Below are 12,020 nucleotides of genomic sequence, written 5' to 3'. Positions count from 1 at the left end.
GAAGCACGGCGGTGCTTTTCTTCTCGTGCCGTGTGTACTCTCTCGCCTCTCTTTTTTTCTTCCCTTCGCGCGGTTCTCCTTCCCTCCCTTATTTTCGTCCGGATACACTCTCTTTGATCTCTTCGAGAGTCTCGATCGCACGCACCGTGTTATGACGCGCCGATGATCTACGCGCTGCTTCCAGCAGTAGCGGCGACGACAGTGCTCGTGCCGGACTGAAATCATCGTCCCTAGAAGTGGCTGCTGGTCCACTTTTCGGGGAATCCCCGAGTCGCGCGAGCAGCATCCTCGGACGGGACGTTCGTCGGTTCTATGTGCGCCAGTGCGCAGTCAAGGATCGCGGAGGAAACTGTACCAGACGACATCGTGGTCGATACGTGGTCAAGGATGATGACTATGATATAAATCGACCCCCGAGGATCCGCTCGAAAGAACTTTTACGATCCTCCCTGGAAATCCTCGCTTGATCTCATGAGAGAGAAGATGGCATTCTCGATGGGACCCGCGTGGAGGATATCGCGTCGGTGATTTCGATCGGCAGCGAGGATCCAGCTCTCTTGAAGAGAGATCAGTAGTCAGGGAGCATGAGAGTGTGATTGTAAAGGTGCGTGGTGGAAAGTGCATGTTCCTTTCATCAAGGATAATGGCAAAATTATCCTCTTTATTCGTTATCGTAAATTCTTTTTCCGAGAAAATATTTTTATTGCCTCATGAAAGGATTTAGTTAAGATTATTCTCAAGAAGAAATTGCGTCGCTCTATTATTTAACCTTGAAATTTTTCATGCCGTTTCCCTCTCGAGTCTGCAGAAAAATTTCACGCGTTACAGATATCATTAATTCTATTAAAATTGAATACAATTTTAGTATTAGATAAATTTCCTCTTCGCAAATAAGAAAATGTAACGTAGAAAGAGACCAAAAAATTCCCGAATTCTTGCTGAATTTCTACTATTGCTGCAATCGCGATTAATCGTCCGAAAATCGCACCCTTGTCAAATATGCAACCCGTGCATCCGAACGTGTTTTCGGTACAGTTCGGGACAGTAATACGAAATAATCATGGTCGAGGGCGAAATATCGGTAAATTGGAAAAACATCGCTCGACGATTCCGCAAAATCGTAGCGTCGTTGCTTGTTTTGCTCCCGCGAAACGCGCGTCCAGAATACACGCGTCCGTAATCAACGCGATCTAAATTGCTGATGCGCTAACCGAGCGCAGTTCACTTGACATTTTTGGCACGCGTCTACCTTTATTCGATTCGCGTACGCCGGCGGAATCTGAAAATTCGCGAACGCATTGATCTCTCTGACAGCAGGATGACCCGAAAGAGGCGAGTTCATCGATAATAAAAGCTCTCGCGACCTTGGCCCTTTAAATTTCGAAAGCCGACGCTATTCATAATCCGAAGGGAGATTTATCGATATCTTTGCGTTGAGAAAATGATCTCTGAATTGCTGAAGATCGTATATACGTACAAATATGTATCGGAAAAAAATATCGCAAAATATTCGAGAGACGAGACAATGAATACGACGCAAGAATGCAAAAGGAGACGAGCGATGGGGGAGGGGAAGGGGTTAAAGAGGAGGAGAAGGAAAACGTCGGTGAATGAAAAGGGAGAGCGCAGAGGGAAAGGGAGAGAAAATTCCGGAGGTGAAGTACTCTGTTGTCGATAGCGGAGTCAACGCGGATTTAACCAATTATCACCCCGCTCTCTCGACATGGACGTACGAACGAGGCCCTTCCGGCATATGCTCGACCCATCTGGCAAACCATGCGGTGTCCCTTATTGTCCTTTGGGGAAATGATAACGCGACGCGTCCGTACTTGCGCCAGTATTTCATCAAGCGCAACTCATGTTATGGAGATATTACTCTCGGGGAGCGTGAGAAATTTTTCCGAATTTCAAAATTATTTCGAATAATTTCCCCCCCAAAGCCACAAATTTTTACGGAAGGTATTAATTAATATCTGAAATAGGAAACGCTTGAATGCTACATCTTTCGTCGATTTTAACGATGCAACAGACAAAAGAGGCTATAAACATATTTCTTCTCGTATAAAATGATACTTTCGATGAATTTGTGGGAATATAATATCTTTTAATATTTTTTTTAATGCGACGTAATAGAAAAAAAATTATCAACAAATAATATATATTTTATTTTGTGTACGAACGATTTTTCTATATGTATGTGTACCTAGGTAGTTTTCGACGGGGGAAGCAAATGGAGATAAGAGGAGAAGTAGCGGAGGTATTTTGACAGCCTCGGCACTTGTCCCGGGAATGCTTCGAATGCCTGTGCCGGTACTCCTCGGTAGTTGGGGCTGGGGATTTTTCGCCATATTCCTCCTGCTTCTGGCCACCCCCAGTCCCGCTGCCATTCGCAGAGGTAAGTCTAATCCGGGGGCTTGTGTGAGAGACCGGGGAATATAATACCGACGAGTTCAAATTTCCAGGCCAGCGATAAGCGAAAAAGAACGATCCTCTATATTTATTCCCGGCAAACGCAATCCGACACTGCAATCATTTCCGGCGAATCTAACGATTTTTTTGCAATATCGACGAATAATTATCGATTTTTCATTAATGAAAATTATGCGAATTATTTCGGAAAATATTTGAGTTACAGATAATAAAAGAAAAGGAGCGATTTTTTTCTAATACATATAAATATAATAAAAATAATAAAATATAATAAACATAATAAAAAGAGGGGCGATTTTTTATAAACATGTATCGCCGCGATTTTCTTGATTGACACTTTATTTTCCCGTATCCGTAACATATGATACAAGTGATACGATGTAATAGTTATCGAGGATAATCCTCCGCAGTTATTCCGCTTTCAATCTCTAATTCGATCTAGGGGATAAAATTTGATCCTCTTGCCACACGGGAAAGTTTCATTTAGGGCGAGTGGTATCGCTCCCCATCTCGAAAGACTAGACGGGCACTCGAATCCGATGATACGCGGTTTAACAAAGACCCATCTCGGCAGTTACTTATCCCCTATTTACTAGCAATTATCGCACGGTTAATAGGTCGAATTATCGGTGTAACAACTCGATCTCTCCGAATCTTAACCGTCGCATTAGAGTGATTTGCTTGCCCTAAATGTTGGCGGCGGTCGCACGAACCAAGGGTTGATATTTTGCGGAAAGGTGATTTACGAACGAGAGGTAGCCCGGTTATATGTAACACGAGAGACTGCCTCTTTATAAGAGGTATCTAGCGAACGGGTCGAATATCGATTACACGGCCGAAACTTGTGTCGCGTGTTGTCGTTCCTTACTCTCTGCCGCGTCCTCTTTATCGTCCCCTTTGGAGTTCTCCGTATCCCATCCAATCGGGTCAACGGAAAACATCATGGTTCTAATATAGGGTATCTCACGATTTTTTCACGACTTTAGACTCGATAAAAGATTCTTTGACTAACCGATTTTTTTTTTAACAAAAATCTCGCAAAAATCTCGCGAGAGATTATTTTATTTATTCCTGTTTTCTGAATTTTCCGCTATAAAAAATCCCCACTTTAAATTAATTAAAGAATTTTCTTATTTTCTTTTCTGGAAGCTCAATAATTTCAATAATTTTGTGAGCGGAAATATTCTTTATATCTTAATTATTGAATCTATCATGTCTCTCTCTCATTTTTATTAATTAAAATTCAAGTTATCTCTCATATTATGCTAAAATATAATTAATAAAAAAATTTCCGTTTATTATTAGATTAATTAATGTTGAACTTAAGGGGATCCCTCAACCTATCTGTTTTATCGACAAAACACTGTAATTTTTGGGCATGTGCCATTTCTTATTGTCTACATAGAATTAAAAATCCTTTTCTACGGTTGAAGTATAGATGCAAACGGACATGGGGAAGCCGATTATATACTGAGAGAGAGAAAGAAAAAAAAGTATAAAATTATATATTTATTTATCGACTTCTTAGATCAACATGGCGTCTAAAGCTATCACCTCATAAAGACATTAGCCTTGTATAAATGTTTTGTAGCTTTTATGCATAAAACAATAGCATACCCAATAGCGGACCGCACAATAAAAACTTGAGGAACTGTGAAAATTGAGTTTAGTAGTCTAATTAATAAATGGCACATGCCCAAAAGTTTCGGTCCGTATGTACCTGAAATGTTGGTAAAGTAGAGTAGAAAAAGCAGTGCATCTTCTTTATAAATAATGTGATAGAGAGAGATACGGGATGAGGATTAGATGAGGGCGCTGTAATCGTGTAAGAGGTCGCCGTTCAATGAGGGATCTCCTTAAGATATATCAATGCGCGAGATATGAAAGAGAGGGCACGTGCCCCTTCTTTCTTGCTCTGACCGCTTCTATTTCAGCGGACCGAGGCCATTGCAATAAAACGGTGGATATCTATGAAGATGTGTCGAGTCCGGCGGTGACCCCAGCGAATTGGGGTAAGCCCCTCTCTTGCTGGTACCGCTTCCGTGCCTTTCGCGGGACGCCCCGGGACTGGATTCTACGAGTACGCTTCAAGAAGTTTAAGGTCGGGGTGCTGGAAAACGCCACCACGTGCAGCGGCGGTTATCTGCAGGTGAGCAGATTCGCTTTGCGAATCCCTCGTTGTCTGAGGGAGAGACACCTAAGATCCTAATTTCACAACGGCATGCATCCTGAATAGCACAACCGAACTCGTCTTTCTGCTTCTCCCTCTCTCTCTCTTTTTCGACCCGCGTTTCTATTAATTGAATAGGGAGAATCCAGCCAATTAGCCGAACGTTGGAATTTAATTTCGGTTCGACAATAGCATTCCCCGATTATTCTTTCGATTCGAGTTGGATGAGAGTTGGACGCAGCCGGGAAGAGGCGGAGAGATGCTGATGATGCTCGTGTCTCTTTGCATCGCGTCGCGAATCAATGCGTGCAAATACAGTAGGATCCGCATACAATACGACGGAAACGGATATCAAATCCATGAGTTACGCAATCGCGGTCACGATGGATGATAGATCGAATGCTGAAATTGATTACGCTTGTCGATGTGTCATTAAATCGATTTTATCACTGAGCGAAGAGAATACAGAATCTATTTATATTAAAATAAATTAGATACGTTTATACCTATGAAGGGAACGAAATACAAAAAGATGAAAAATTCACTGATAGATTATATAGACTTGTCAACATTCTTCATTTTTTTTTTAGAACCAATTTAATAACTTAATTACATGGATTAAACAAAACTTGGGATAGGTTTTCATTTGACGCTCGACGCTCATTTTCCAGCGTCAGAAGACATCACATGATTAAAAATAAAGATAACAATTCGTTACTTTTTGATCACGTGATGTCTCTTGAATGAGCGTCGAGCGTCAAATGGAAATTTACCCTTAAGATTTAAAATAAAAGAGGATATTTCGGATATAAAATCGTCTCGCAAGGTCATCTTTTATTTAACATAAATTGCATGCATTTGGCAGATATCGAGGAAATAATTTACGGGCTTGTATACTATAAAAAGGATACAACGGATCGGTTTTGTGTTTAAGACCAAAATTATCGGCGACGGATGCCCTTCTAGATTTAGCTTCTGCGCCGGGACAGATGCAGCCGTATCAACATCGCGAATTGGAACATTGCCGTATAGAGAGACGAACGTGATAAGTGATTCTCTTCCCTTTCTCCGTTTTGCCCTCTACCTGCCTCTTTCGAGCGCGCGCGGGCGCACTCGTCCTGCTGCCACCTCTCTCAGTTACTTCGGTATCAGGTATTGATCTTTGTGACGCTGTAAACCTCTCTCTTCTTCTCTCCTTTCTCTCTCTCTCTCTTTCTCTCCTTGCCTTTCTATTCTCCTCCGTATTTTCCCTCCGTTTCTTTCGCGGCTTTCAAATTTACATCGATAAAAAAGATGTAAAGTCAATAGAAAGATGCGTTCCCTTTTGCACAAGATTGCGAGTTTCGAGAAAGCGAAACGTGCATCTTTGCAGACCGATTATCTTCCATGATTATTCTTTGTACAAGTTTCTATTATTCTTTTAAATTTGCTGATCGATTAAGTTTCTACCGCATCTTTGCACAAATTGTTTCTCACACATTTCTATTAATTTCATTCAATTTGATTTTCATATCATTGCTATTTCCATCAGACTTGCCTGCTATAAATGATTAAATCACTTTTTTGATTGATCATGAAAAATTAATTCACGAGTCTCTTCAGAGACTTAATTTATCGTGATGTAAGGAAATCTTAGTTACAGAATAAATATTTCATCAATTACATATATACTATTTTTTGAGATTATTACATAGAATTATATTTTACTCGCGACAAAAAGTTCTAGTCCTAAAACTCTAGTTCTAAAAATGGAACATCGGTAAACTGGATTATCGAGTCCTGGATTGTCAACGTGACATTCTTTATGTTCGATCGATTCTGAACCTTGTATACCTAGCGCGCGTTTTCCGCTGCCCTGTGTTTCAGATCATAGACGGCAATACAAAGACCGAGGTGAGCAATCGCAAGGACCCGGGCGTTTACTGCGGCGAGTCCGAACAACCGCAGACCTTCATTAGCGAGACCAGCTTTGTACGGGTGATCTTTCACGCGGACAACTTTACCGATCAGACGTACTTTAGCTTCGATTCCCGCGCCGAACAACAGTTCGAGGTGTATCTGAGATATGGTCAGCATCCCGAGCTCTACCCGAACCGTCGCGGCGAGATCGTGCCTGGCAGCTACTGCGAGCGCGTGTTCAAGGACTGTCGATTGCAGACATGCTATGTACAGAGTCCGGCTTACCCGGGCATCTATCCCCGCGCGTTGCACTGCAAGTATCGTCTAAACACCCGGCTACCCTTTATCAAACTCTATATTGAGAACGAAGAGTTTAATATCGACGGTCAGCGATGCGAGAACATCATGACGTGCCCGATGCGACCGATCAGCTCCGGCTCGGAACATTGCCCGTACGATTACATACGCGTATATGACGGTAAGAACGAGAGTAGCCCGGTGATCGGTACCTTCTGCGGCATGGGCAAGTTCCCGTACAGTATTATCGGCACTAGCGAGGACCTCTATGTGGAGTTTGTGTCTTCGCCGGCCGGTCCACTGCTCAACACCGGCTTTCACTTTAACGTGGGCAACTGGCCAGGTCACGTGGAGACCGCCGGCGTGAAGAATGGCAGTTGCGACTGGCTATTAAACAGCGAGTCCCTCGTCAGCGGTAACGAAGGTATTTTCCTGTCGGTCGCGCACTGGTACCCGCCACACACCAGCTGCACTTACTTGCTACGCGGACGACCCGGTGAGATCGCCCGCCTCTATTTTCCCAGCTTCCGGGTGAATCGTATCGAGTCGCCGATCCAGCCGTACGATGGTGACTGTGGCGAGAGCTTGACGCTCTACGATGCCGACTGGCCAGACGACGCGCGTATCATCAAAACTTTCTGCGACACGTTCAGCAAACCGATGGAGAAGCACGATTTCGTGTCGACGTCGAACGCGCTGTTTGTGCGATTCGAGAGCAAGACCGGAAGCTACTCCGGTAGCTCGCTCTACTATTGGGCCCATTACGACTTCTTTAACGCTACGAGATTCGGCGAGCCCGTAGCCGGCACCGAGTGCGACGAGATCTTTGCCTCGTGGAAGTCGCGATCGGGTCGATTGCGATCGCCCCTGAACACTCTAGTTTACAAGAGACCCGGTGACCCACCCGCCGATTTATCTTGCACCTACAGCTTCGTCACCGACAAGCGATTGTACGCAAGAGTAATCCTCGTTATTGAATCAATCAACTTCAAGGAACACCCGTATGCCCAGTGTGGCCACTGCTGGGAGAGCCGGGTGGATCGCGTGATAATTCGGGAGCCGAATCCCGATGGTATCAAAGGCCACTGTCTTTGTCGTTCCAACAACAACGGTACTCCGGCGCCAACGACTTCGCCGCCTGCCCCTCGGCCGCCTATTCTTCGAGTAGTCTCCCGGGGCGAAAGACTGGACCTGAAACTTCTCGTAGACGGCACTCACGCGGCCTCGAGCTATTTCAAGTGGCCCGCGCCACTCTTCGAGGCGAGATACGAGTTCGCGCACAGTCCTTTATGCGGACCGGCCCTTCTACCGGCCAGTACCGATGGTGAAATCGAGTTTCCGCATTACGAAGCTTTGGGGTACGTTACACCACCCCGGTCGATCAAGTGCATCTGGGAGTTACGGGTGAACCACGAACGCGATCTCTGGCTACACTTTGACAAGATCAAATTCGCGTCGCGCTCCTGCGAGGACGGCAAGCTCGAGATCTTCCTTCCGGGCAACATCGAGCCGTATCTCGGCATCTGTGGCGAGAACGTCAGCTATGTCAGAGAGATGCCGATTATATCTGCGGCGCAGATCGCACCGTCGCCAACGGATCATCTGGCACCTGCGGCCGCCGACGGCGGCGAGGAATCTCCCGCTGTCATCGTGCAATTCACCGGATCTATGGCACCCGCCAGGGTGGCCTTCAAGATTGCCTGGACCGAGCTCTATCATCTGCCCAGGGATGGTTCCGGAGCCCTCAACACCGGCAAAGTCCTCGAGGACTGCGGTTTCCAGTGTCCCGGCGACGCGGGATGCATCCCGACGAGATTATTGTGTAATGGCGTGGTCAATTGTCCCAGTCGTGGATTGCCTATACCTTTGGGTGGTATCCTGAATGGCACTCTCTACGAGCCGGACGATGAATCGGTGGAGACGTGCGGGGGGCCCATTAATGGCAACGGTGGCGGTTTTGTCGGACCCGCCGGCTGGGCCGGTGCTGGTCTAGGTGCCGGTCTGGCCATTCTCTTGGGTCTGGCGTGTTTCATCGCCATGTGCAGGCTCTGTAGAAGACGATCGCGCTCCAGGGACATACATGTGCCCTACTGAAATCCTCTGGACGCGATCGACCCTCTGCAAGTATTCATGCACGATCAAGAAGAACATAGAAGTCGTATTCATAGTCGTTTCTCAAGGAATCAATCTTTCTCGCTCTTTTATACATGTACGTACATGTTTGTATACGCGTAAGTGTATAAATGAGAGAGAAAGAGAGAGAAGAAAGAGATCTTTATTTCTCTCTTCGAGAAACGAAAATGAATAAATAAGAACGGTAAGAGGCATCTGCGTGACGTCTTAAGTTTTTAGACGTCGCTTAGACGTCTTTGAGGAGATTGCATTAACACTCTTTCAATATATAACTAACTTCAGTTCGGTCAACTCTTTCAATATATAACTAACTTCAGTTCAGTCGACTCTTTCGATATATAACTAACTTCAGTTGAGTCGACTCTTTCGATATATAACTAACTTTAGTTATAAATACATTTTTTTCCAACATTATTGTAGGTAAGACTGTAATCTCTCGAGAGAAATAACAAATTTATAAGAAAATCCAAGCTTATTCAAGTTCCGTTGGTGCAATCATGTCTTCTAGGCTTCTATATTTTTCAGGAGACGAATTACGAAACGTTCTCTTTCTCCATTTGCCGAGGTAAGAGAGAGAGAGACGTTTTCCAAATTCCAGCGACAAATCCGACATTACGCTTACAAGTAATCTTTCCAATGTAATGCTTCCGGATTTAACAAACATCGAGTTTGCTCATTAATCGCGAAAGATTGAATCTTATCGTTCTATTGCGGTGGCCGCGTATTACTGTCAGCGTGACGCTCACCGATCGCCCACCCCCACGTCCGTCACATCATCAATCTTCTATTTACACGTTTCGCGGAACTAATGGTCCATACAATATCCTTCCCCACAGACACGACCAAGTTCTAACCGAAAGCCGTATTTGCCACTGTCGCATTGTATTCATCGTATTATCATCGCGTCTTCTTTATACACTGCCATAGACGTAGAACTTCATATGTAGTCCTCGTCTCTTGATCGTTCCCATAGAATCGCTCGCGTGAGAGAAATCGTAGATTCGTGACAATCGGATTATCGCTGAAGTACGGATGGCGATATCTTTTTTATTTCTAGCGATATAGCGAGATATCTATGGGACAAAATTAATAGAAATGTCAACGACACGAATTGTATTTGTACCATCTCGTGTGTTCCTTTAATCTTTAAAACATTGTTATCGGCGATACTAATTGAAGAATAATGACTTTAAAATTAGAAGTTGTAAATTAAATTAGGTTAAGTTTAAACGACTGCAATTATTTTTCAACGTCAAACGATAATTAATACAATTATACGATATAATACATAAATTTTTATAATTAATTAATTACGTATTATATTATATTTTTTAAAATTAAGTTTCATTTGTCAGAAGGGATTGCTATTTTCTAGAAAATCGTAAAGGCGACGTGGACGTTTTATTTTCTCTGCCGTCGCTCGCACAAACGCAAATCAGCGAACCGATCGTTGTAGATTTCGACTTGGAGATGTAGTCCTTAGCGGTTGCTCAAAGTTGTCCTGCTTCGTGAATTCTCGAGAGAGAGAGAAACACAACTCCCTCCCGTCGCGCGCGCAAACAAGATAGAATTAAATTGATTCGAAATACAGAAGAGAAACGGCGGGAACGACGGGAATCGATATAATACATTGGAGATTGTGTGACTTTTGACGGGTCGTGACACGCCTTGTCGATTTAACATCTTGAGGTTCGGCGATTATAATCAGTATAATATAATACAACTGTTGTGAGATATAATAATAATAATAATAATAATAATAATAATAATATAATAATAATAATAATAATAGTAATAATAATAATAATAATAATAACAATAATAATAATAATCACATACTTTATAGTCTCTTTAAAGAAAGAAGAAGAATGAAAAGAAGTGAGAAAAATTACAATTTCTTTTCGCCGACTCGCAAGATGTCTGGACTCTATGACACCGAATGAGCGTGCCTACTAAATATGCAGCTATTATGATGCATGTGATCGTCGACAGTGCAAACAGTTTGTATATAATAAGGCGAAGAGAAGAAGGGAGGAGAGGGAAGGGGGGGAGGTTTGTAGAGCTCCCCGATCGCTTTTTAGAAATAAACTGGTAACGCGCTAAGAGATTTAAAAGAAATATATAAATATTAAAAATAAAAACGGAGAAGAGAGAGCAGCGTGTTTTTTTGGCGCGAGACACGTATCGCCGATTATTACAGCGATAAGGGATAATTCCGTTAATCTAATATTCGTTGGTTGGCTCTCCTCCAGGAAGGCGTCGTTATGATTAGGGCAAGAAACAGATTTGGCCCGCCGCCCTAGAGGGGCTGCCGCGCTCTAGAGGATCGTGTTTGTTTGTATATAGCGAAACATTTATGTAGGTTTAGCGACAATCTCAATAGTGGATACACACACACACACACACACACACACGTCCAAACGGACTCATACAAACACGCCCATACGACACGCACACGACCGAGCAACGTGCATGACGTGCATGCGCGTGCATTATTAATAACGCAGCTATCTTTAATCGACGGTATAACGATCATCTTACTACGACATGTAATTGCGATAATAACAACAATTATCATAATTACTATATTTTTTACTAATAAAGAGCATCCTTGGAGCCGAGGAAAGAGGTGGCTTTCTTTACGTCAACGTGGACCCCCTTCGACAGATTTCAAGATTGGAACGAGAGAGCGGATTCGACGCGATAAATTAAAAATGAGAAGGACCGTTCTCCCCTGCCCCTTCCTCCACCCGGCCTTTCCTTTCGTCGAGAGTAAAAATTATAGGGGAGAAGATTTACGAGTCCGCTCGATGCTTAAACGCGGGCCAATTAGGCGGATCGAGGATTTCTTGGCGTCGTCGCTCGATGATTTACGCCACGATGCTAATTCTTCCGTCGTCGTTTTAACGTCATTCGTAATTTCAGATACCTGTGTAACTCAATCTTCATTCTTATGAAATTCTGTCGTAACGCGTACTCTGATTTATACAGGGTGTGTCATTTTAATCCCACCCCAAATAACTTTCTTATTTTTAATTTTAGAAAAAGATGTTTCAGACAAAAGTTGTATGGTTTCAAGAGGGACATAAGG

General features: G+C 43.5%; 1 protein-coding gene across 2 annotated transcripts in view; it reads left to right on the top strand.

Moving 5' to 3' along the window:
• The window catches only part of LOC145974571 (cubilin), an 11,622-nt gene extending 73 nt beyond the window's left edge, over positions 1-11,549 (top strand). The window contains exons 1-4 of one of the 2 annotated variants that reach the window (XM_083104470.1): positions 1-604; positions 2,212-2,395; positions 4,365-4,579; positions 6,467-11,549. The exon at positions 1-604 is cut by the window's left edge and continues 73 nt beyond it. In XM_083104470.1, coding sequence (XP_082960596.1) covers positions 2,290-2,395; positions 4,365-4,579; positions 6,467-8,890 — 2,745 coding nt within the window. In that variant the 5' untranslated portion in view covers positions 1-604; positions 2,212-2,289 and the 3' untranslated portion in view covers positions 8,891-11,549. Of the gene's footprint in view, positions 605-2,207; positions 2,396-4,364; positions 4,580-6,466 lie in introns of both variants that reach the window. The other variant, XM_083104469.1, reaches the window with a different exon arrangement.
• Positions 11,550-12,020: the final 471 nt, after the last annotated feature.

This window comes from Camponotus vicinus, unplaced genomic scaffold (genome assembly GCF_025532165.1).
Source record: "Camponotus vicinus isolate PSW18456_S1 unplaced genomic scaffold, iyCamVici1.0 SCAF_7, whole genome shotgun sequence".
NCBI lineage: Eukaryota > Metazoa > Arthropoda > Insecta > Hymenoptera > Formicidae > Camponotus > Camponotus vicinus.
Note: the sequence above shows the minus strand (reverse complement) of the source record. Positions and strands in the feature narration are given on the sequence as shown.